Source organism: Ascaphus truei, chromosome 1 (genome assembly GCF_040206685.1).
Source record: "Ascaphus truei isolate aAscTru1 chromosome 1, aAscTru1.hap1, whole genome shotgun sequence".
NCBI classification, from domain to species: Eukaryota; Metazoa; Chordata; class Amphibia; order Anura; family Ascaphidae; genus Ascaphus; species Ascaphus truei.
The window spans coordinates 400,826,076-400,853,468 of record NC_134483.1 but is presented as its reverse complement, the minus strand read 5'-3'; the positions used below and the strand labels follow the sequence as shown (position 1 = coordinate 400,853,468).

At 43.0% G+C, this 27,393-nt stretch overlaps 1 protein-coding gene across 1 annotated transcript in view; it reads right to left on the bottom strand.

Moving 5' to 3' along the window:
* ASIC5 (acid sensing ion channel subunit family member 5) overlaps window positions 1–3,390 on the bottom strand; it is a 28,429-nt gene extending 25,039 nt beyond the window's left edge. The window contains exons 1-2 of the mRNA XM_075610519.1: window positions 3,351–3,390; window positions 2,381–2,702 (exon numbers count right to left, since the gene is read on the bottom strand). Of these exons, the coding sequence (XP_075466634.1) occupies window positions 2,381–2,702; window positions 3,351–3,390 (362 nt within the window). The remainder of the gene's footprint in view (window positions 1–2,380; window positions 2,703–3,350) is intronic.
* Between the last annotated feature and the right edge of the window lie 24,003 nt (window positions 3,391–27,393).

The window sequence follows — 27,393 nt, the reverse complement described above, 5'->3', positions numbered from 1 at the left end:
TCTTGCGGCGGGATGGTACTCAAGCACGGAGAGATTAATGCTAGGGATGGCAGTTGACACAGGCAAGATGGGATGCATTTGTCGGACAAGGGGCTAGATACATTTTTTAGGACTATAAAATGGATCTTGGAGAATGATGCAAGGGTAATGACACAGTTTAGGGTGTAACCAGTCCCCGGTTGTGGGGCCTCAGGGTGGGGGAAATCAGAAACGTATGGGCGTCTACTTTGCAGGAGGAATCAGGTAGCACCCCAACTATGGATTGGCAGGCTGGAGGCCTGTTATGCCCAAGCAAAGCATTGTGATCCTTATTGCAAAGGAGGTTCATAGCATAAAGCCTTTATAAGCTTTCAACCCTCTCAGAGTTCTTCATCAGGTAGGGAGAAATATAGAAACAGAGAATATTACATAGTGTTGTAAGAGAGATATCTGGTTGCAATGGCTGTTGAGCAGTAGTGGGATGATAAGATAAGGTGGATGCTGGCACGCTAGAGTAAAAATTAACAATGGAGGAATAAAAAGCTATTCTCTATTGAAATGTAGAAGTGACCTAGACAATCAGGAAACTAAAGGGGTGTAGTGGAATGGGACAAGAAAGTATCTAGAGTATATATAAATTGCATAACAGGAGATAATGGGAGAAGGAGTAGCTCAGTGAAGACACTGACTCTATAAACAATGACACCTAGTTTGAATCAAGGGACCCTGGTTCACATCTTGGTGTCAGCACCTTGTGCAAGTCACTTTATCTCCCTGTGTCTCAGGCATCAAAAACATAGATTGTAAGCTCAACTGTGCAGAAACCATGACTGTAAAAATGTGCTGCGTTCCGGGCACTATACTGTAATTGTGAAGCGCTTTGAGACCCATTTGGAAAAAAGCAATATATGAAATAAAGTTGTTATCATGTAAAATTAAGTACAGTATATATATATATATTGACAAAACAAACAGATAAGCATGCAACTAACTAGAAAAATAACACGAAATTGCTATAATCAAAAAGTAAGATCAAATAAATAATAATGATGACCTGATGACGGTGCTGGGGACAATATGATATGAGGGAAAAAAAGAAAAAGAATCCCACTGAAAGCACTCAAGCAAAATAAATTATAATAGGATTTATTCAATGAAAAAAACACACATGAATTACACAAAATCTTAAAGCAGTCCCCTCGGAACCCCTAAAGCATTAATGCTGGTTTATGCACAAAGAATAAATATATTGTATACTAAGTAGAAAATCAAAAAATATTGTGATAATGCATAAAAACAAAACATGATTGTGTCCTGCTCATATATCTGTAGACCGGCTGATCAAAAATAAAGGAATCTAAAACTGGAAACTATTATGCTCTACCTGTATGGATATGTAAAATATAGTACCACTCAATCACCAACAACAAATAATGATGTAAACAAATAACCACAGTAAAGGAACCATGCTAGATGTGCTCAATAGTCACCACATGATGAGAAGCACGAGAATCCTAAGAAAAAGGTTGATTGAGCGATGTTGTAGAGATGAGTATCCAGAGATGATCCTGAGCCAGGTTAGGGGGTTCCAAGGGGAGTACAAACACAGACCGGACGGTCTACAGATATATGAGCAGGACACAATCATTTTCTGGTTTTATTCATTTTGCACAATATTTTTTTATTTTCTACTTAGTATACAATATATTTATTCTTTGTGCATAAACCAGCATTAATGCTTTAAGGGTTCCGAGGGGACTGTTTTAAGAATTTTGGGTAATTCATGTGTGTTTTTTTAATTGAATAAATCCTATTATCATTTATTTTGCTTGAGTGCTTTCATTGGGATTCTTTTTCTTTTTTCTATAAACAGTATGCCCGATGTTTCGGTCCCATGAAGGGGGGGGGGGGGGGGAAATAAATATGTGCACTTATTGGCACACAAAAAATCCTGCATCATATGTATATATAAGTGCACACTCAATCTATATACACATATGGTATATATATATATATATATATATATACATACGCACAGACACCAAAGCAGACACACACACATCAGACCAGATACTCACACATACTACAGTACATAAAGAATAAACATGTACTGTAGACACATATGCACCCACACATAAAAGAAAACATACGATATGTGTATATTCACATACATGCATACACATTTATAAGCAAGCACACTTAACAGGCATACCAATGCCTGTCCTTTTATTTTTCAAGAAATGTATGGGCATAAAGAGATTTTGGAAGACTTGTCTTTTGCAACTGGACTCCAGATCACTGTCTTTAATATGTGGACTAAAAAGGAAAAACAAGAACAAAAACATTTTTTATAACTGTACTGTAGTGATAGTTGTATATAAAGAAATAAAATGAATCCTACCTGTTTAAATTGCAAAAGGTCACAGAGGGGAACTCAATATCTTTGACATATTGGACTGTTACAGAAGTAGTTGTTGGCCTGCTGAAATAGTTTGTAAAGCGAGTGCAGACCTGCCAAGAGACTATTATGATAGAGGCAAAAACAACAGACATCCATATTACTTTACGGATTTTGTTACTTGTACCAGTGTTGCTGCCAGCAACAATGTTACGCAAACCATGAAATGAGGTAGAAACGGCAAAGTCATGGTTATACTTCTTTCGTTCTTCCACAGATGGAACAGAGTTTTTTGAAAAGTAAAAGCGTATTTTGTCCCAGAATCCTGAAAGTCGAAGGTAAATAAAATTACTTTGGCTGTGTTTTCTATTTATCGCTACCGTACCATAAAGATGTTTTGTTCCAATATGTATGTATGCAGACCGCATTGCCAGTTAGTAATCTTTCCTATTGATACACTGTCGACATCACAGTTATTGATCGTAGTAAACATCTCCCCACCTCAACACAAAATAGTTTACACTATGTAATTCTAATAGTATAAATATATTTGAAAATAAATATTAACAGCAAGTTATTTACATTTCATATCTTTTTGGGGCTCCATCTAATTTTTTTTATTTAGACATATTAAAATATGGAAATAATTGCAGAAAAACACTTCCCAATTATAGTCAAGCAACATACTGTATTGTATATCGGATCAATATGTAGTCAGAACATATAAGTAGTGTGACCTTGACTCCTGCAAGCCTATGCAGGTCCTTTAGGACTGTAGGGGCGAAAGCAATGAAAAATGAAAATGAGAATGGCTAAGGGGGTACAATGTACTCATTTACAACATTTGTTTATCTATCCCACCTAAATAATTGTTTGCTGCTTTTTAGAATTAAGAAGCTTATTTGCATCCACCAAAAAACGTAAGCTTTTCTAGCAGAGCCGAAAAATATGGCATGCATGTATATATACATACCACTTGTATCAGGTGCACTGGATTGGCAATATCGGTCCATTGCATTAGGATACCAAAATACAGGTAGTGAAAACAATGTGTGCAGATTAAGGTTTTATGGGAAGCCTTGTGGGTGGAGACATGCTATTCATGCATAACACAGTAATTTACCTGCCTGTGTTGCTACACTTCAGAAAAATAACTGACCCAAACGCTAATACTTTGTGGAGAGCAAATAAAAATACCACTTGTGAGCACATTCACATGCCTCAGACAGGTCTGCAACCCTGCTTGTCACCATTGTCTCTTAGCCTACAGCGCTTCCACTGCAGTCAGGGATTCTGGTAAATGACATGCAAATGAGAACACCTTTTACTTCATGCTCATTTTAACACGGAACCTTATACAGGTAAGCATATTCCTGCCACATTATAGAGTTTTTCAGCACAGCCTGGGTTAAAGAAGTGCATAGCGAGTACAACATACACAGAGCACCCAACCTTTTGGGTCTCTTCAATGTGTGGCTGGTTATACTGGCTTTTCAATGTGACGTGTTCATGGATTTCAACCACAAAGAGAGCAGCAGCTGTAATCCTAATTTTCTGTAAGGTCAATATACTTACAGTACATGTAGAAATATTTACTGCAAAAAGGTATACTGTATATTATTAAGAACAGAGGACAAGTAAAATTGCTCAAATGCCTATGATACTGCACCGACACACTTTATTCGAGCAAATACCCAGTATGTACCTGGCAGATACCTGGAATGCGCCGCTCCTCACCTCTGACAAGCCCCGTTGCGTTTGCCTTCCCAGCCTGGGTTCATGCCTGGCTGGCGGGCGGCTGATCTGTTAAATGATAATGATTAGGATTTAATAGGCTGCAATGCTTCGCGTGTCTACCAGATGGCATAAATTCATGAATTGTAATGCAGTATATATATATATATACTGTGCAGTATTGCACCCAGCGGGAATAAAATGCTTCAATCCCTGCCTGGAAAATAACCCAATGCACTCGGGCAGAAAACAGTCACAAACCTCAATACACCCGGGTATACCCGAATTCGTGGGACTAGCCGAGCTCGAATAAAGTGTGTCGCCAGTGTATTGGAAATGCCTTGATCAAACATTTTCGTTTTTTTAATTATTTTCGCATAAATAAGAGAGATAAATGATATGGATCACTTAATTTATGAGCAAATACTATAGCTCACAGTGGTGCTTTTGTCCATACGACAACTTATGGCTCTGAAGACACATGACGTCGGTATTATGTAAGGCCCCACCCCCCATAAATAACACAGACACAATTTTTGGAGGCAAAGCCATAGATTTTACTAACGAATGATAAAAACAAACAACACATAATTGGGAATTGCCTGGCAAAACATACCCACCCACCCAAGGGGTACAGATGCAATGCTTTAACATCAGCTACCGTCTGCCAACCAAGCCTGACAGTTTCTAAATAGCTCCCACCGGGCCCCCAAAAGAGGAAATTCCCTTCAAGCCCGCAACCCATGAGCACCTCCTTTACCCTCCATACAGTATATTAGGCTGCCTTCTTAAAGACAAAATATATAATAGTGCAGATGGTATAAACAAATGAAGTCTCAAAATAACTCTGCAATGGTGGTACTCAGAATTGACAATGTCAATATAAGGCGTATCAGAGACACTTCTCTCTCTGATTGGAGCCCTTTAATGGATTCCCCCTCAGAGTGGTGTCTTGATAACGTATCAGGAAGCTTGTTTGTGGTCAGGGTTTAACTCCCAAGGTTTATGTAGAAGAAAAGAGAGAACGCACAATGGTACAGTATGGTCTAAATAATGTATTAGCAGCAATGAACAAACATATGCATGATGCACTCACATTTCCAATATGCTTTACGTTCGAGGGAGAGGACAGCTGGTTGTAGAGAGTGCCGGTGTCTCCAGGAGTGGCGGAGCGCTTCCGCGTGCGTCACGTGTATCCGCGTCACGTCCTGTGACATCTCGGGTTGGGGCGGAAGAAGCTGCCCTGTGTGTCCGTCTCCGTGCCAGCACCTAGCTCCAATGTTCTCCCCAGCTCAGTCACCTCCCACAACAGATCGATTCTACGCGTTTCGCTGTGGCTTCTTCAGGAATCGGATTAATCCACATTTTGTATTACAATTGAACTATTGTCTTTACGTTGTTTAAAATCTGGTCTTTCCTGGGATGTCAAAATGTCTGAGATGGAATTTGAGAAAGAGTAACCCTCCGCTAAAATACGAAAGTTTAAATAAACGGTCCCCTTGAAACAGCAGGTATAAATAAAGATTTATTTATTTTCTGCCAGTTTTTGAATTTTTTTTCACTCCCCAAACGAAGGGTTAAAATCCACCTAGGCACAGAGTAGGAATTAATCATCTGCTTAAATAAACAGCTGCCACATATTTACCTCCCTGACAGGCAAATATCCTGAGTATTCGTGCTCCAGTTTGAACGCACAGCCTAACGACAGTAGATACTTTGTATACATGTAGCCAGGACTGGTTTTCTGGCTACCAGTCTGCCCTCACTGACAGTAAGCCCTGGTAAGAGCAGGCCTGCCAGTAGTAATCATGGGTTTTCCCCACTCCCTGCAGTAATCATGAGTGACAGGGGGAGGAGGGGAAACTAGGCCTGAGCATATCCAATCCTGGATCAGACCTGGTGCCCTCCTCCTGACTGTACTTAAGGGTGATTGCTGCCCAAATTGGTAGGTGTGCCTCTCCCCACTGAGAGAGGCAGGTCACACAGCAAGGAGCCTTAGGATTGGGTCTTCTTTGTTCCTCTTCCCCTGGGGGGAGAGTGAGTGTGAGCCTTACCTTTGCCTCTGCTAGAGGGGCAGGGAAGAGCTAGGACAGCCGCGGGAGCCCTTGGCCCGCAGTGGTTGTCCAGGGACCATCCTATAGCTGGGTAGCTGACTCAGAGACTATATTGGGCAGACCACTGCCGTGTTGTGAGTGCTGGCCCAATAAAGACTGCTCCTGTTTTATATACCTCCTGCCTGGTGTGTAATTTTACTGGGAGGAGAGGGAGTATTTCTACTGTAGGAGATCGCCTCCATACATCTGGAGCCTACGGCAGATGGAGGCGCTGCCCTGCTAGAGAACCACGTGGGGTATATACCCCAGAAACCTGTCCTGTGTCCCCACAACCATCTGAGGACGACTCAGCCCTCCTGCTTACCAACAGATAGCATGCACCACATACGAGGTAATGGCCAAATCTCCCACCGGAGGGGGGAAACACTGTTACATACACATCAAAATCACCAAAACATTGTGGAATGCTCTAACACATAGGCAGTCCTATCCTACTTGGAAGTAGTGCTGTGTCTTTTTGTTCCTGTTTTTGTACATACACATCAAAGCTGCCTAAAAATACAGGCTGTCCCAAATGATCTATTTATATCATCACCAACCTAAAAAGAGCATGAACACAAGCGTATGAGACACTATAGATCCTTCACACACTATTAATGTGACGTAGGATCATTCACCTTGATAATCTGTTAACACTCACAGAAACATTTTATTTAATTTGTTGCGGTCTAGATGGGTACCTTTGTTACCATACCCAGCTCTAGACCACATCCCTCATTGTACAGAGAATCAATTTATACTTAATGTAATTCTTTTTTAATCAATTTGTTTTCATTGCATTTGGATGCCTTATAACATTGTTATAACAAAATTGTTTATATTACCTTAATCACTTTACTACTGTTGTGTGCCGTGTAGGGAATTATTTTTCTCTTTGGTACCCCTGTGTACCCCTGCTACTAGAATTGAACTAAACTTGTTCCTAACCTCCCAGGCGGAAAATGCAATGAGTTGGTCAAAGAGGACATTTTACAAAAAAGCGAACAAGCCAGATACACTGCTAGCGTCAAAATTAAGGAACAGACAAGCAAATTTTAATATTCAAGTTATTAAACGTAAAACAGGAGGGATGGCCTCAAATCCTGAGGTAATAGTAGAGGAATTTAAAAGATACTATGAGCAGCTATACAATGGAGAGAAGGTTACATATAATGCTAATACACAAAAGGCCCTAGAGACTTTCCTAGCAGAGGCAAGGCTGCCCAAGTTGGGCGGGAGGGTAGAGACATTATGGCGGGAGATTTCACGCTTGAAGTAACGCAAGTAATCAAACAACTAAAGCCTTCAAAGGCCCTAGGCCAAGACGGCTTCTCTAATCTGTACTATAAAAAATGTGTTGATCTATTAGCCCCATATCAGCTAAAAATGTTTAATTCAGTTCTAGATGGAGCCTCATTCCCGGAACAGATGCTCCAGGCTTCAATCTCCCTGATATTTAAACAACGACAGATCCGACGAACTGCAAAAGTTACCGTCCAATATCCCTAATAAATTCGGATATCAAAATTTACTCAAACTTGTTGGCTAACAGGATAAGTCGGATTCTTCCTGGACTGGTTCACCTAGCTCAGGTGGGGTTTATATCACAAGCATCAAAATAATAAAGACACTTCTTTTTTTTGTGTGACTGCCAAAAGTCTACCAGTTCACGTAATTCATGAATTAAAAATCACATTTCTGCAGGTGCTCCTTAGAAATCCTAGTGTTTATTTTGTGCAATATCTCAGAACAACACAAGAGGAGGCAAAATCACAAGGAGTAGCAAAATTCAGTTTCAAATATCTGTAGACTATGCTTCTATGAAAAAGCTTAATTTGACCCACTGTTACAGGCAATCTATGTGAATTTTTAATACATTTATATACACAGGGGGGAAGGAGTGGCTTGTGAGTAAATGCACTGACTGACAACAAACATCACTGAGTTTGAAACAGGTTCAAAGCCTGGTGTCAGCTCCTTGTGACCTTGGGCAAGTCACTTTATCTCCCTAAGGCATCAAAAATAGATTGTATGCTCAAGGGACCTATGCCTGCAGAAATTCTATGTACAGCGCTCTGTACACTGTCAGCACTACACAAGACACAGCCTACTATTATTTAGCAAAATGTAATTCAATGGTCAGGTAGCTGTATTGGTCGGTCTTGAAGATATGAAGATATGCAGATATGCAGATTTGTTGTAGGTTGTGATTAGAGATGTGTGAAAATGTGAGGCTTTCACCACTCATGGAAAGTTTGGCTACATTCGCCTGGAATACATAGAGATGAAATATCAATGTATATTGCAGGGCCCAGGCGGCATGCTGGCTGCGGGGCCCCCACTGTAAAAAAAATTAAGGTGACTTACCTTGACAAGCAGCGTCATGCGATGTTGTGTTGCCATGGCAACGAAGTGACGTATGACATTGCGGCGTCATTTGATGTCGGTCACCATAGTAATGCGATGCTAAAGGAGGCAGCCCGCTTTGGAAAAGGTAAGACCCCCTCTAACAAACCAAGACACCTCTCTCGGCCGGACCCAGGGGCCCCATGCTTCCTCTGCTTCCACATCTTCTTCCTCCTGTCCAACGTCCGTTCAACCCTAGGGGAGAGCTGGAGAGGTGATCCCGTACTCCCACGCCCCAGTCAGCTGGACGTTGTAGCCTGGTGCTGACAGAAGGGGAAGGAGGGAGTGCGGGGCCATAGGCCTTGCCCTATGGCCGGCCCTTTATGATATGATTCATATTTTTATTTATGTAGCAGAACAAAAAAGGAGTAAGTATATTAAACATAGCATTTAAGCAGAATGTTGTTATATTTAAAGAGATGATAGGAGGGAACAGTGCCGATAAGAAGCATTTAAGATATGTCGGATTGCAGATTGGGATGTGAGGAGGTAACCAGGCATCAATAAAGGTATTATGCCCGGCTGGTTACCTTTGAGCATATTGGATGATTTAGAGTGTCAGCTCTTAAGCCCAGTTGTGGTACATGAAATGTATATGATTGTATTGCAATAAAAAATGTGTGTGTTTTACCTTTCCAGAAGTGCTACCCAGTGGAGATTCTCAGGGTATGAGCTTCCAGGGTTTTTTGCGGTAAAAGTGTTGTCAGAATGTGTCTAGGTAGAAGGGGTCCAGAGTTGCTGGCTATCCCAAAAATGGAACCGGGAATCAGGTTGGATTCCCGGGGACATATAGACGCATCAATCCGGTCAAAATCCTCCCTGGAACTGTTATGTATCTCACCGCCAGGTTTCCCTGCTTCAGCACAGACCAGAAAGGTAAATGGAGGCATAGGGATATGTGTATACTGAGTATCCTGAGTACAGTCAGGGGTCCCTAGGTTAATGGGGGTCCCCAGTATATGCCCAGATCATCAGAACCAGGTATAGAAGTTCTGGGGTGCTTCAACCATCGATAAGGTATGGGGTGTCGGTATCTCCCTGCATTGTCACGCGGGAGAATTTTAAAATGGTGGGGATACTGGTACCCCATAACGGGGCCTGTAGCTCAGGAAGCAGTGGTTCAGCAACCAAACATAGGACTACATCGGTATACAGTAGATCTCAAATAGAAGTAAATATGCAAATAGTGCAGACGGTCTTACAAATTTATACATCAAGCAGAGGTAACCTAAAAATGCGGTACTATCGCCAAAAAAGTGCCTTATATTTATTGTGCATCAAAGTTGCACCACCAAAAATAAATTACTTTTTATCGGATACCTAAAAAATATCGAGTCTGGTATCACTAGTTATAATACTGCATGTTTTGGTCAGAAAATGCAACACATCAAGTCTCCTTAGTAGCCCATGGATTCTCATAACTACAGTAGCTGACAACAAAGGGCTAAAAAGGGGTTAATATAAATATAAGACTACACTGCCTACTCCCGCCCCCCCTTTCCCACCTAAAGTGGCTAGTAAAGAATTACAATGCAATGCTTTATTAAGCCTTACTGTAGCGAAGGGGTTAACCTGCCAACCCTGTGGGGCATAACAACCCTCCCCTTGGCTTCTACCTCCTTCATCCAACACCCCACCAAACAAACCTAACCCCGCCCCCCCCCCCCCCACTCCCCCTCTGCACGAATGCCCAGAACATTAAAAATACATTTAAACCATTAAACCATTTATTGTTACTGTTGATTTTGTACATAGGCCCTTTCAAAGAGGGCCTAGATAGCCACACTGGCAATCAATATACACACTAACTAAATTTATGTATATTTTTATTTATATCGCACCTTCCAGATACATAGTGCTTCACAGCAGTAATACACATGACATAATAGTATAACACGTGGGACTAAGCGCTTCAGACATGAAAGTAACAATAGGAAAGGGAGTCTCTGTCCAAAAGAGGAGGAGGAGGTGTTAGCAAACGAGACACTGAAAGTATGATGGTAGAGGTAAGAGTAAAAGGATTACTTACGCCTGCCGGAATAAAGGCTGTTCTCCCCATCCTTAGGGGCACCAACAGATGAATACAATAAAGGGCCATGCCTAACTATTAAAAAACACCCCCAAAAAATCCCAGCCCTATGGCCAATAGAAATAAAAACACCAAATCAATGCAAAATAATCTCTGCCCGGTGGCACAAAAAAATAAGTGTAGCCAGGTCACCTGATGGCTACTATGCTGCCCTTGTACTGGCAGTACACCTTGGTACAATCAGGTTGCCACTAGCTGATATGGGGTTTTCTCCATCCTAGGTGCTGCACTTGGTAACAGCGGGAGGCAGTGACATCAGGCCTGGTCATGACCAATCATGAGACAGGCCTGGTGTCCTCCTCCTCATTGTACTTAAAGGCAGTGCTGCCCAAAATTCAATGTGCCTTCCCCCACTTGAAGAAGGCAGGTCACACATTAGAGAAGCTGATTATTGGGCCTTCTCCAGTCCTCTTCCCTCCGGGGGAGAGTGAGTGTGGACCATGCCTCTACTAGGGAGGCAGGGAAGAGCTAGGATGGCTGCGGGTGCCCTTGGCCTGTAGTGACGGTCCAGGGGCCATACTTCATTGGGTAGCTGAGGGACTGCATTGGGCAGAACCCTGCCTTTTTACTGTGCTGTACAGAAAAGATAATTAACCATTCCTGTTGTTATACCTCCTGCATGGAGCCTGACCTTACTGGGGGAGGTAATAGTTCTACCGTGGGAGATCACCTTCAATTCCTGGCGCCTACGGCAGATCTAGGCGCTGCACTGCTAAAGAGATATATAGGGTTTGAACCCCATTAGCCTAGTCCTGTGTCCCTACTACCACCGGCGGATGACACAGCCCTCTGGTTGCCAGCAGGTATATGCACCATACACCGTGGTAATGGTCAAATCCCCCAACGGGTGGGGGAAACACCATTACATATGTATAACAGACAACCAGGAAAAACAAAACCCTGCCCGATGACACACAAATAAACAAAAAGTTTAAGACAAGTAAAATAGATGCAGGCCCGACAGCCTTCTTCCAAATCGATGTCATCCTGAGTGAATGTTGATGGATCCTCAACTTGACTTGAAGCAATGGATCCTCAATTAATAGAAGAGCAATCTCCGATGAAAAGTTATTGTTTTTTCTTATTTTTTTCATTTCTTGAAAGCTGCCATCTTCTCTTCTTTCAGATGTTGGCTAGTAATCTTCTTCCAGTCAAATGAGACGTTCCAGGCCTTATACTGTATAAGAGAAAGGGGGGGGGGGGGGAATCAAGATGACTGCCACTCCGGTGAAGAAAGTTGTCAAGAACTCACTAGGTAAGGTAAATAAAAAGTTCTTAAATTACCTACATAAAAATGGACAAGGAATGGAACAGAACTCCTCCTGACACGCGTTTCACGCCCACTGTGGCACTTTGTCAAGGAGTGTATACTGTATAAGGCCTGTGATGTCACATTAGGTCAGTCACATGGTAAACAAGCCACCAGATTTATATTTCTTTGTATACATTGTTGATAAGTTGGGTAGTGGAATATATAACATACACAACCAAAGACAATTCAAAACTAGACCCACAGCATTATATATGCATACTGTATACTGTATTAATATATGTCAACTGGAGTGTCACTGGAAAGTGAACATACAGCAGAAAACAAAGGGACCCAATGCACATCCAATATAACAATGAATCTACTGTAGTTCATTACAATATATTTTGTATATGTTTTTTCTACGCACAAGAATGGGTCATCCAGTTCAATTCTTTGACCAAAACATTTCAATCCTACAACCATGTCAAGGTAGACCCTATCAGCAGCTCCTACACTATACATTTGATACTGTGTATTTTGTATTTCTTTCTCCCGGGAGAAGAAAAAAACACAGTAAAAAACAATTCCAAATATACACTGGTCCGGTTTGTAAGTCTGTGATATGAAACATTGTTTAAAAAAATCGCAATGGCAGCAGTTTTAGTTCAATAGTCCTGAAAAATAAAACTACTAAAGGCAACTTGTTGAAGTTCATACCTTTCAATAGATCAAAATAGGTACGCAAGTATCTATTACACCCCCCTATATCCCTCATATAATGTACAACTACATTCCCCATATACCGCCACATTCCTCATATATACCCAACTCCTCATATGCACTCTCCCCAGCAGTGGCCTGTGGTTGCAGCAAGGAGTGTGCAGACAGCAGCAGAAAACCGGTACAAAAAGGTCCACTGTCTAGCAAAACCATACAGTAGCAGTGAAATTGGTACAGTTGGAGGGTAAGCAATTTTTTATATCTTAAAATTAATTTATTAAAACTCTTGTAACTTCTAAGTGCTATGGAAGCTATTTCAAGATATGTCTATCACATCAACACACATCACCCGGGAGTCACTAAAGTACAATCTACGATATTGCGCCTGAATCGACGATATCTGCCACTGACTTTAATGTCAGATTGTGCTTTGATGACTTTCGAACAGTATCAGTTTCCAGTCATTATATGTATGTCAACAGAGTATGACTCATTATCTGTTTGTGTTTTACTAGTGTACGTCCCTCAGTAACTCAGTAAAGCAAGTAAAGACAAAGTCTGATGTTGTGCCATGCAAATTCAGTGCACCAATCAGTGATTACCGCTGGTGGGAATAATAAAGTTCAAGGACTTTTAGGCTGCAAGCACATCATTTGTAAAATGAATAGCCTTTAACTAAATAAACATTCTTTGTACTGTAACTTACAACAGTTTTTTTTTAATATTTGACATTTAAATACAAGTAAAATCCAGTATACTTTATTTATACTTTATGCATTATCTTTATATGTTTTCAACAATCAATATAGAGGGGTACCCTGTCAGCATTTAAAAAAAGTAAGCAACACATTTACAGATGCAGAGGCCATAATTTTAACAAATCACGCGGTGTATACCTCGGAATACCCATGTCATGGCGCGGGATTGCTTCCAACCGTACCGCCTTAAGACGCAAGTGCAGAAAATTGCATTTTAGTGTTCCGGCTTTTAAACACCTGAAATTGACACAGTAGCACAGTACTGAACACATTACAATTCATTCATTTCATTGCACACAATCCATGAAATTCAAACAAAGCAACCACGATAAACACGTGTGCCTGAGGCGATTGGCCGGGTTCATGCCACGTGGATTACTGTAGCGCGCACAAAAACAGCGCCGTCATGTCTTAAAATAATGGCCACTGCATCTGTATGACAATCGACCACTACACTGGTAGAAAAAGTTGGTGCTGTTAATTTTACCACTCACAACACGACATTTGGGCATTTTGAAGCAGCAGTCCATGCTGATCGCCATTTATTTCCATTTATATATTTTTACTTACTTTACAAGATTTATTCTTGCCTTTCCAACTTTGTTTTTATTTTAAAATTTTCTGCTGCTTTATCCAGAAGCTAAAGATGAAGAAAATCAGGATTTTTACAACTTAAGAAAAAGAGCAACACGTGCTCAGGGGATAAGATACTAACAATAAATGAGTTGAAAAGGCTTCTTGGGGGGTTGCTGATTTTATGAGCAGTCTTCATAAACAGAGGAACCATCTGATCCAATATGAAGGATCTGATCCAATATGAGCTGAAGTGGTCAACAGGGCCAGTTTCAGATGGAATTCCACATTGACGTTGGCCACTTTGGCACATATAGAATCATTCACTAAGTTTTTGATTTAAAAAAAGGATATTATCCATTGATTAACATTTTGAGCCAACAGATACTAGAGAGCTGGCTGGTGGACCGCTGAGGGATTTTGGTCACTCATGCAAGCTCAAGCCACATATATTTTCTTGTCTACCAAGTAATTTAGAGGATCAAAGTTGGGAGAGGTGTAAGTTCTGTCATTGCTTGTATGTCTCCATCATGTTAGCCACCCTTTCTCCCTCCTCCATAAATTCTTCCTTCCATTCACACAATACCTTAATGTCTCAATACGTTCCACAGACAACAACCCTGACTACTAGAAACACTACTGTATCATCATGCCCTTTGCCCATGCCTCTAGTTGATGTATTGCTCTTACTTCTCCTTAGTCCTTAGTAATGGTCCTGCTCAGTGGTGTATTGATTGATCATCCCCTGCCTCATTGAATTGTAATGAATCTGACTATAGCCATTCACTGTCCTCATTCCTCTACCTCTTCTCCTCCATCAACACTTGCACTCTAGAGACAAGTTTGTCCCTGCACTGTGCTACTGTCTGCTTCCCCCAAGGCATCAAATCTTTTATTCACTCCTTGTAGTGAGGGTCTACAAAAGTGGCCATAAAATATCCCCCTTAAATTGAATGGTTATTAGACAGGTATCATTTTTCAGGCAGACCTTTGTTTGCATGTTACATGTGAAAAGATTTTCAATGTAGAAAGGACAGTGGGACGACTTGGCTGATGCCAGAATTGTTAAAGTTTAAGGAACAAGGGGACACATCCCCTGCGGCGTGTGTCCCCTTACCTGGACACACGCCTGCAGTGGCCGCCCCCGCATTGCCCCGTCGGGCCTCCACTCTCGGCGGCTGTGCGCTGCTGCCTTCTCTTGCAGCGAGGCGCGCTGCCACACTTCCGGGTCGCGCGCGCACATGTCTTACAGGGCACGCGCGCACCCAGCCTTCTATGTCTCAACCCTGTACTCATGGCTCCGCCCCCTGCTCAATCGCGGAATGCTCCGCCTTACAGTCCAGCCACACACCTGGCTTCCTCCTCCTCTTTGCCCCTGAGTCTATCCATGAGGCAACCCGGACACACCTCTGTTCCTCCCCTGCTTTCCATTGGTCTGCAAGCCTTTATTACCACCCCTCAACCTCTTAGACACTGAAACACTTGATAACCTTACATCTCTCTTAAAAGAGTCAAACAGGACCCCAGGTGAAGGGCCCTTTACAAATCTCAGACCAAAGTCTAAATTCTTACCCTTTAGTGAACAGTTTGCTAATATAGGTGTATTCTGTGACCTTGTCACTAAGGACCTGGAGTCATTACCCAAGTTTAAGATACTGGATAATCTCACATATCCAGAGATAACAGCTCTCAAGGAATTGGAGTCAAATGACAACATAACAATAAAACCGTCAGATAAGGGTGGCAACCTGGTCATAATGAATACCTCGGACTATAAAACAGAAAACCTCAGGTTGCTGTCTGACAGTACATGTTATGAAATAGTGGACAAAGATCCAACCAGTGATTATATTCTAGAACTGCGCTCCATCCTGGACAAAGGCCTACTATACAAGGTCATAAGTCAACAAGAATACGATTTTATCCTCACAAGAAACCCCAGAATAGCAACTTTTTACAGTGTACCCAAGATACATAAACAAAAAGTGCCACCACCCGGTCGCCCGATTGTCTCTGGGGTCGGAAATTTGACAGAACATGCCAGCAGTTACATTTATCAGGTGCTGAGGCCTTATGTGGCATCACTCCCATCCTACATCAAGGACAGCAAGGATGTCCTTCAAAGATTGGAGAGTATAGTTATTAATGGGGACACTATACTGGTGAGCCTAGATGTGGAGGGCTTATACACCAGTATCCTCCATCACAAAGGCCTAGAAGCCAATCTACACTTTCTCCAAACAAGGGACCAACACTATACCACCCACAGTAAGTTTGTGATAGAACTCCTAACATTTGTCCTGACAAGGAATTATTTCCTGTTCGACAATAAGATATATCATCAAACACAAAGGACGGCAATGGGCACGAAATGTGCTCCATCCTATGCCAATCTCTATCTGGGATGGTGGGAGGCCAAGCACGTATTCACGGAAGAATTAGAACACTTCACGTCACATGTACTTCTATGGACACGCTTCATAGATGACGTGCTCATTCTCTGGCAAGGCTCAGCAACATTACTAAAAGAGTTTGTCAATAATCTCAACTGTAATCAGTTGAATTTACATCTAATTCTGGAGCATGACAAACAATCAATATGCTTCCTGGACCTAAGAATCTCAAGAGGGCTCAATAACCTCATAGAGACCACAGTGTGATGGGGAGGAAAGGGTTAATACCTGATTTGCCATGCATTACTGTTGTTGCCCTGTCCCCGCCATTTTTATTCCCCATTTGCAGGCCATTCCTTGTCTGCGAGGGTAAAAGACAAGATGCATTGCTTGCCATACCCTCTAACCGACACATGATGGCAGATCTTAAATGTAAGGCAGGAGGAATTTTTTTGTAAGTCCAAGCAGGAATTACTTGGACATCCAGCTGTGATATGGGTGAATGAGCTGGGGCTATTTTTATGACCAGCCTACGGCTGTAGTTATTTTTATGACGGAGCCTTAAAAGGCTCTCACAGATTTAGAGTCCCCCTGTCTAATAGAGTGTCAATTTTTAAAAGACCCAGAGACACATTATGTATACAATACTGGCATACTGATGCACAGCAGATGTCAGGCTAGTGACACCTTTGAGTCATAAACCAGACACAGTGGCACCAAGTTATGGGTGTTGCCCAGGTATGCTAAGTGGCATGGGCGTCAAACTGACCCATGCGCCCTGCCCACCGGACAGCCCTTTTGACCGGTCTTATGAACTGTGGGTAACTTGGCTATTCGTGTTTTTTTTTGTTCCCATGAGGGGATTGGATCCACATGTTAAAGATAGCTTTGGGCAGTCTAAAACTGTGGCTCCCCAAGTATCCCCAGGGTGTGATTCCTAAATTTTAATCCATGATGTAAAGATGCAAGACTTTGTTTCAGTACAGCAGCAACCAGTCCAGGAGTGAAGGGGTTAATAACCACATAACCACAGGCTTTTAAAACCAAGGCTGCATTTCTTGCGCTTGCAAGCAGAGGACAATTTCTTTTGTTTCAAAGGACAATTTCTTTCATTCCCTTATTCCAGTAAGTGTTGTTTTCAAGTGTATTCTGCAGATGTCGTATGTTTGTCTATTAAGGAAATAAATCACAATTTATTTTGCAACTTGTTCTGTTCAATCAAGTACCCAGAAATATAAATGTTTTGATAAAAGTCGGTGTCATCGTGACACACAGTCTATAGGAAACCCACAGCCACCAATAAATTGTTAGAAGCCTCTAGCCACCATCCCAAATCCTGCCAACACTGCAAAGCATGCAAAAATGTCACTACAACGAAAACCTTCCATAACTGGGACAATACTAAAACGTAACAAATAAGGAAGTTCATAAACTGACAAGCTTTGGAGTAATCTATCAAGGGGTGTGCAGATGTGGTAAAATCTATATCGGTAAAACTAAAAGACAATTTAAACAACGTGTACTTGAACACCTAGGCACAATCAGAAACAAAACAAAACAGACACCCCGGTATCAAGGCATGTCAACAACTGCCATAATGGTGGCACAAATTTGATGTCCTTCAGAGGCATAGATCAATTCTCATTGGGCCGAAGAAAAATGCACACAATGCGCACCGGAGATTAAAATATTGTAAATTATTTATTAATAAAACAAGAAATAACCGAGGGGATCCAACCCCACCTCAGTACATATGAGCCATAGATCCAGGTTAAGTTACAATGAACAGAAACCACATCAATAATAAAATATATCTAATAAAACTAAATTTATAAACAACATAACAGAAAATATATTAAAAAAAAGGAAGACAATGTTCAATAAAACGGGATATATGTATTTGGTATTTGGCTAAAAATAATAGCTGAACAACTGCGTGAGGCTGACAGGGGGAGACGGAGACTTACACTGAAGCCCAGAGCGGGTTCCGCGGTGAACGTTCAAAGATTGTATTGGAGTAGGTGGCACTGCCTTGAGAAAGGTCCCCCTGTGAGGACCGAAACGTTGGCATTTGTGCCACCTACTCCAATACAATCTTTTTGAAAATTACCTCTGAGTGATGTCTCGTTCCTACTGTGTTGCTGCGGCTGCACCACTGCTGTGAGGAACACCTCTGCCTGTTAACTACTGCTGAGGGACATGCACCTACTTTTACTGCATACTTATCACTGTAGGATCGGAGTCCCCCAGAGTAGATGACGTCACTTCCGGTTTACGGTTTGGGTGAGACGCATCAGTGAAACGCACGCCGAGGCGGAGGGGGGACTGATACAGCTGCCTTGCACTGAGATCCGATATGTGATCAAAACGCTTGTAATCTTTTAACACATTGTGAGTGTATTGTACTTTCACTTACAATTTTAATCGAATTTTGTACAGTCTGCACTATGTCCGTTTCCTTATTATTCACCTAAGGTCCTCAGCATCCATCCACGTACACAGACCCACCTACACCACGGGCAGACGGGCTGTCCCTGAAAGATACCTTTATGGGAACATTACTCACCATATACTTGTGAGTACATATCACACAGCACTATAAATATTTATTTATTAATATCACAATACTGCACCATCAGAAAATTTCTTCTGTTTTACATGATTTTGCGCTTCCCGATGATCTTCACCCCTCATTTAACCCTAAGGCAACATAGGTGCATTATCTTATCAAGATTTAAATGACACTCTATTGCTAACTACAGGCTGTGCAATCATCCCACCATAAGCAGTGTCATTTCAACACTATTGCACCAATGCACTACAAGCATATAATTGGCATTCCATATAAGAACAGTATTTATAATCCTTCAATCTAGCTTTCCCCCAGGCTTCCATAATTAAGGTGGCTGGAGGCTAGTGTACTCAAGCAACACTTCAATAACGACTACCTACCTGGGGACTATCATATCCCTTAGGTAATTAAGCATAGTGATACAGAGTTTAATCCTATTTTAATCCCCATTGATTTACTATGTTTCTAATAAATTTTAGTTTTAAATTTACACCATCATCTCAACACAGTGTATGAGTGTTCTACTGGGGTTCTTTCCTCCATTGTTTATCATTCTTATATTGCCCCATCAGCACCTACACCCATCATTATTAATTCACTGTTGCAAGCAGTAGCTGGGGTTTCTCTATAGTTTATTATGCCTCTATTACCCCAGTCCTTCCTCTTCTTGCTCGCTCTGCATAGCTTCTGGTAGCCCTGTGATGTTTGGAGTACTGTGCTTGGCTCTCTGCTCTCTTCTAGTTTGTGTTCCTGTTTCGGCTTGTCTGCGTACCCTCTCTGGATCTGGACCCCGGCTTCCCTCTGACCACGTGTAACCTCTCTGACCTTTGGATTTGGCTACGGACTATGACCTTGCTGCTTTCTCCCTACCTCAACCCTTGGCTTACGGACTCACTACTCGGACCTCTGGCGCCCTGGACTCGGCAAGTACTTAACCATTCTTCTCTCACCAGATAGGCAACGCACCCTACCACACTCCGGGCATGCCCACACTGCTGTGAGTGCGTAGTACACTACCTCCCCACCTCAGTACTGGGGACTGGTCTGGTCTGCGGGCAGCACAGCGTTACATAAAGTTGGCCAGAGCTATGGCTTCCTTAAGCTCACATACCTTTATCATCAGATGCCACTGGTTGGGTAAAAATATAGCCCCTGTATGAGCTTGGAGTTCTCAATGATATAGTAATTCACTGCTTTGCGCTGCTCATGAAGTTGCTCTAGCATGTAGGGTTTAGTTCCACTGAGTAGCTACTTCTGTTTTCTCTTCAGGCATGGTAGGTTATTACACACTTGTAGGCAACAGAGGGCATACCAAGCTATTTAGCAGCGGCTAAAATAAACTCAGATGTTTCTATATGATGATAATACTAAGTACTGTGACTGTGGTGCAAGCCATCATCTGGTTTAGCTCAGACTGCTAGAGCTGTTGTCCTGAATAACAGAGGTCTTGTGGGTTCATCTTATGGTCCGGTTTGGTCTGACACCTTACCCCATTCTTAAGGTGCCTTAGATTTTCCAACCCAATAATACTTTGTGTGCTGTGGAAAGCAAGTGGAATCACTTCCTGCAGATTGAAGAGTTGTATTTATTTTAAAATAAAGTATTTCAATTAAGAGGCCTATGCAGAGAGCAGCGAGAAGGCTAATATCGCCAGTAATTTGCCAAATTTGCCTACTGCAATTCAGAACATGGCGAAAAACTGACGAGCTGAGTAAAACCCGCTAGTTTTGTATGTGTTCTTAAAAAACTCGCCGCGCGGGTGGCGAGAAGCCATATCTCGCCAGTTTTAAAATCCGCCGTATTCTAGTAGCCCCGATCAGCATCTCGGCGCTGATCGGGGCTAAAAAATGGAGAGATTTTCTCCAAACCGCTCCGCCAACAGAAGTTGGCAAAAAGCTGCTGCTGAGCGGCGATAGGTGACATAAAAAAAAAATCTGTCCCTTTTCCTGCCTTGGATTGATGCAGGGGGGCTCCAGAGCTGATACCCAGGAATATCAGCACCGAAGCCCCCCCCCCATGCATCCAAAGCAGGAATAATGCATTAACAGCCCAATTCATTATCTTAGCGGCCAACCGCTAAGGCAATGAAGGGGTTAACCATCCATTACCATGCTTTCTGTGGGGAGCGGCAGTGGATTAAGGGGTATTTGGTGTTTATGGTTTCCGGGGCTGTTGCGGTTCAACTTAACCCCTTCATTACCATAGTGGTTAATACAGCAACGGTCATGAAGGGGTTAAGCTCGCAAGCGACCCACCCGCAACCCATAAACAACCACTGTGGGGGCGATTACACACTGCACCCATTCCTGCTAACCACAATATATATATATATATATATATATATATATATATATTATTTTACATATATATATATATATTATTTTGCATATATCTTTATAAATGTATGTAAAATATAAGTATGATTAAGCAACCTACAAAGAAATGAGAAAGGATATGCATGTAGCTATTTAAAACATCCGATCTGCAATTGACAACATCACTGCCAAATTAAAAACCAAGCCAAATGAAAATAAAAACACATCTCATAAGAGAATAAAGCAAGCACCTATCCAAAGCAGTAAAGAGTAAATTGGTATAAAACTTACTATTGAACAATGTGTACATGAAGCAAATAATATTTACATCATGTACACAATTGCAATCAATGCTCCAAAACAAATACACGCTTGAAAGTAAACATTCTATATAAACAAAGCAAGTCGACAATAATAAATTAACAACACGCAATTAATGCCATCTGAAATACATTACAAGCAAATCTAAACAAAAATCCCTATTCAAGATTGGTAGACAAACACAAAACCAATGCAAAAACAAATTTATTCCTAACTAACACGATCATATTCACACTCACACTTATAGAGATCTGACTCACTGTAGGGTGGGAGGACTTATTCTGGTGACCGTGGACCTGGAGATACAACAGATCAACATGGGGAAATCTCACCCCATGAATGTGGACACTTTGGTGTGTCCGGAACCCAAAGATACGCCAAAGTACTCAATCATCCTCGGTACGAATGCTGATATTGTGCAGGCCGTCATCCGGGCCTACTTACATGAAGCTAACGAGCTACCCATGTCCAGCCTACAGTTACAGCTGGTTCAAGCCAATCCAGCTCCTCCCAAATCCCCCTTCAGAAGACTACGGACTGTTGTTCTGCGGGCGGGGAGGGTTGACCCAACTTTTTCCAGGGGAGACGCAGAGGATCCCAGCCTGGTGTGCCTACGCTGAAGGATTAGACGAAGAGCAGCAGTTCTCTTTAGAAAGCACCCCCGAAGAGGATGTCCGCCGGGGATATCGCCTTGCACCGGAATTTCGAAGTTGGCCAGCCGCCATTCCCCGTCGAATTTTTGTAATGGTACAGAATCTGTCGCCCTTCCCCCTGGCCATCGATGTGGTCAACGAATAGGGAGAATTTATCCCGTCAGCTCAGTGGATGAAACAATCTAAATGCACCAAATAAGCCACATTAAACCATTAAGGCAGGGTCCCAACATATACCCATGCAATCATGAGATCGTTGATTTAGTTTCCACGATCTCATTGGCTGTAGTCCCATGTGACGGGGCACAGTTTTTTTTGTTGACGTCATGTTAAAGGGAAATGAATCACAGCCATTCTGATTGGCTGGCTTCATTTCCTTTAAATGACGTCATCATTTGTGTTAGCCATATCCAAAATCACATGCTTTTCATGGACCAATCAGGACCGTGAGAACCATTTGATGCAAAATGTGACGTCAAAGGCCTATTAAAGCCTATGTCGTCTTATTTTCCAGCTTGACGCGTTGGGAGAGGACCTCCCCTCAGAAGAAGATGGACCTGCGTCACAGAAGAAGAAGCCAGAAGACCCCGAAGACCCCGCAGACGGTGAAGAAGACCCCGAAAAGTAGACCACTGACGGTATGGATTATAAAGACAAGAAAGAAGACACCACATTGGATTACAAAGGTTTATTATTTTATGGGTTGCTGGTTCCTGTCTTTGGATGTGTTGCAGACATAGCGGTTTTCCCTCAAGTCGGTCATTGGTCATCTAATGGTAAGTAAAGTCAAGAAATTTATTTTATTTAAGTTGTAATGTTGTTTTTCGTTTTTTTCTCACAAGTCGGATTTATTTTTTTAATGTTCTATTCATGCCCATGTATGTATATATATCCCTCTTGAGCTATATACATACATGTTTATTAAAGGGTTGTTTTTCAAATGTTTATTGCATTTTTTCATGTCTTCTACAAGTTTTTTCCCTGTTTGCTTACTATTTTGTGTGTGCAGTGTAATGTAGAATTACTTCTTTCGATGATTATGATTGCATGGGTATATGTTGGGACCCTGCCTTAATTGTTTAATGTGGCTTATTTGGTGCATTTAGATTGTTTATGATCGTGTTACTTAGGAATAAATTTGTTTTTGCACTGGTTTTGTGTTTGTCTAGCAATCTTCAATTGGGATTTTTGTTTAGATTTGCTTGTAATGTATTTCGGATGGCATTAATTGTGTGTTAATTTATTATTGTCGACCTGCTTTGTTTATATATGTAGCCGGGTCCCCTTTTCGCCCTTGTTGTTGGGGGAGGGTGCGCTGCAGTAGAGAGTACTCCAACACGGAGGCTCCGCGTCATGCAAGACGCCATGTTTTGGGTGGCACCCGTATAGACCTAACCTAGACAGAGGTTGCGCATGCGCAGGAGTGTGTGCCATAAGCCCGCGAAGGAGGAGAGTGCTAATTGGAGGGAGGTAGCAAGACACCGGCCCCAGCAGCCCCCGCAGGTCCCCGTGATAGAGCTGAGCCAATGGGCTGGGAGTTGGGAAGGAAAAGGAGCGGGTTGTGCGCACGTTGTGTCAGAGCTGGCTGGAGAGGAGACAGAGCTTCGGTATAGGGGAGGCCAACCACCCCGGCGTAGGCCATATGTCCCAGGCCCAAGAAGGCCCTGAGTCCCAGTAGAGACAAGCGGAGCTAGGGACTTGCCATAGTGAGGTTACGGATTCCCGTAGTATGCACGATTGATAGCAGGACTGTTCTATCTGGCGGGAGGTCTGGGCTCAGACCCTGCTAGCAAGCCACCACGTGTCCGGGTGGGATCGCCCCGGACCTCCACGTGGGTGGGAGGACGACTTCTACACCTCGCGGACCCTTTGCGAAGATTGTAGCAGTACCGGGTACCGGAGTACCAGCAGGTAATTCTACATGTGCACCAACGGTACCCTCATTTCATTCGGGACACAGTGGCTGCGCAGTCACACTCACACTTATAGAGATCTGACTCACTGTAGGGTGGGAGGACTTATTCTGGTGACCGTGGACCTGGAGATACAACAGATCAACATGGGGAAATCTCACCCCATGAATGTGGACACTTTGGTGTGTCCGGAACCCAAAGATACGCCAAAGTACTCAATCATCCTCGGTACGAATGCTGATATTGTGCAGGCCGTCATCCGGGCCTACTTACATGAAGCTAACGAGCTACCCATGTCCAGCCTACAGTTACAGCTGGTTCAAGCCAATCCAGCTCCTCCCAAATCCCCCTTCAGAAGACTACGGACTGTTGTTCTGCGGGCGGGGAGGGTTGACCCAACTTTTTCCAGGGGAGACGCAGAGGATCCCAGCCTGGTGTGCCTACGCTGAAGGATTAGACGAAGAGCAGCAGTTCTCTTTAGAAAGCACCCCCGAAGAGGATGTCCGCCGGGGATATCGCCTTGCACCGGAATTTCGAAGTTGGCCAGCCGCCATTCCCCGTCGAATTTTTGTAATGGTACAGAATCTGTCGCCCTTCCCCCTGGCCATCGATGTGGTCAACGAATAGGGAGAATTTATCCCGTCAGCTCAGTGGATGAAACAATCTAAATGCACCAAATAAGCCACATTAAACCATTAAGGCAGGGTCCCAACATATACCCATGCAATCATGAGATCGTTGATTTAGTTTCCACGATCTCATTGGCTGTAGTCCCATGTGACGGGGCACAGTTTTTTTTGTTGACGTCATGTTAAAGGGAAATGAATCACAGCCATTCTGATTGGCTGGCTTCATTTCCTTTAAATGACGTCATCATTTGTGTTAGCCATATCCAAAATCACATGCTTTTCATGGACCAATCAGGACCGTGAGAACCATTTGATGCAAAATGTGACGTCAAAGGCCTATTAAAGCCTATGTCGTCTCATTTTCCAGCTTGACGCGTTGGGAGAGGACCTCCCCTCAGAAGAAGATGGACCTGCGTCACAGAAGAAGAAGCCAGAAGACCCCGAAGACCCCGCAGACGGTGAAGAAGACCCCGAAAAGTAGACCACTGATGGTATGGATTATAAAGACAAGAAAGAAGACACCACATTGGATTACAAAGGTTTATTATTTTATGGGTTGCTGGTTCCTGTCTTTGGATGTGTTGCAGACATAGCGGTTTTCCCTCAAGTCGGTCATTGGTCATCTAATGGTAAGTAAAGTCAAGAAATTTATTTTATTTAAGTTGTAATGTTGTTTTTCGTTTTTTTCTCACAAGTCGGATTTATTTTTTTAATGTTCTATTCATGCCCATGTATGTATATATATCCCTCTTGAGCTATATACATACATGTTTATTAAAGGGTTGTTTTTCAAATGTTTATTGCATTTTTTCATGTCTTCTACAAGTCTTTTCCCTGTTTGCTTACTATTTTGTGTGTGCAGTGTAATGTAGAATTACTTCTTTCGATGATTATGATTGCATGGGTATATGTTGGGACCCTGCCTTAATTGTTTAATGTGGCTTATTTGGTGCATTTAGATTGTTTATGATCGTGTTACTTAGGAATAAATTTGTTTTTGCACTGGTTTTGTGTTTGTCTAGCAATCTTCAATTGGGATTTTTGTTTAGATTTGCTTGTAATGTATTTCGGATGGCATTAATTGTGTGTTAATTTATTATTGTCGACCTGCTTTGTTTATATATGTAGCCGGGTCCCCTTTTCGCCCTTGTTGTTGGGGGAGGGTGCGCTGCAGTAGAGAGTACTCCAACACGGAGGCTCCGCGTCATGCAAGACGCCATGTTTTGGGTGGCACCCGTATAGACCTAACCTAGACAGAGGTTGCGCATGCGCAGGAGTGTGTGCCATAAGCCCGCGAAGGAGGAGAGTGCTAATTGGAGGGAGGTAGCAAGACACCGGCCCCAGCAGCCCCCGCAGGTCCCCGTGATAGAGCTGAGCCAATGGGCTGGGAGTTGGGAAGGAAAAGGAGCGGGTTGTGCGCACGTTGTGTCAGAGCTGGCTGGAGAGGAGACAGAGCTTCGGTATAGGGGAGGCCAACCACCCCGGCGTAGGCCATATGTCCCAGGCCCAAGAAGGCCCTGAGTCCCAGTAGAGACAAGCGGAGCTAGGGACTTGCCATAGTGAGGTTACGGATTCCCGTAGTATGCACGATTGATAGCAGGACTGTTCTATCTGGCGGGAGGTCTGGGCTCAGACCCTGCTAGCAAGCCACCACGTGTCCGGGTGGGATCGCCCCGGACCTCCACGTGGGTGGGAGGACGACTTCTACACCTCGCGGACCCTTTGCGAAGATTGTAGCAGTACCGGGTACCGGAGTACCAGCAGGTAATTCTACATGTGCACCAACGGTACCCTCATTTCATTCGGGACACAGTGGCTGCGCAGTCACACTCACACTTATAGAGATCTGACTCACTGTAGGGTGGGAGGACTTATTCTGGTGACCGTGGACCTGGAGATACAACAGATCAACATGGGGAAATCTCACCCCATGAATGTGGACACTTTGGTGTGTCCGGAACCCAAAGATACGCCAAAGTACTCAATCATCCTCGGTACGAATGCTGATATTGTGCAGGCCGTCATCCGGGCCTACTTACATGAAGCTAACGAGCTACCCATGTCCAGCCTACAGTTACAGCTGGTACAAGCCAATCCAGCTCCTCCCAAATCCCCCTTCAGAAGACTACGGACTGTTGTTCTGCGGGCGGGGAGGGTTGACCCAACTTTTTCCAGGGGAGACGCAGAGGATCCCAGCCTGGTGTGCCTACGCTGAAGGATTAGACGAAGAGCAGCAGTTCTCTTTAGAAAGCACCCCCGAAGAGGATGTCCGCCGGGGATATCGCCTTGAACCGGAATTTCGAAGTTGGCCAGCCGCCATTCCCCGTCGAATTTTTGTAATGGTACAGAATCTGTCGCCCTTCCCCCTGGCCATCGATGTGGTCAACGAATAGGGAGAATTTATCCCGTCAGCTCAGTGGATGAAGCCGTGCAGGTAAACATGACCAAAGTGGAAGATCCCGGGGTGTCATTAGACTTTGACTTTGGCTCATCCGAACTGCCAGAAGCCTGGAAGGAGCGATTGAGAGTACAGCTGGAATAAAGACGATCAGTGTTCTCTACCAGTGAGATGGATGTGGATTGTATTCGCAATGC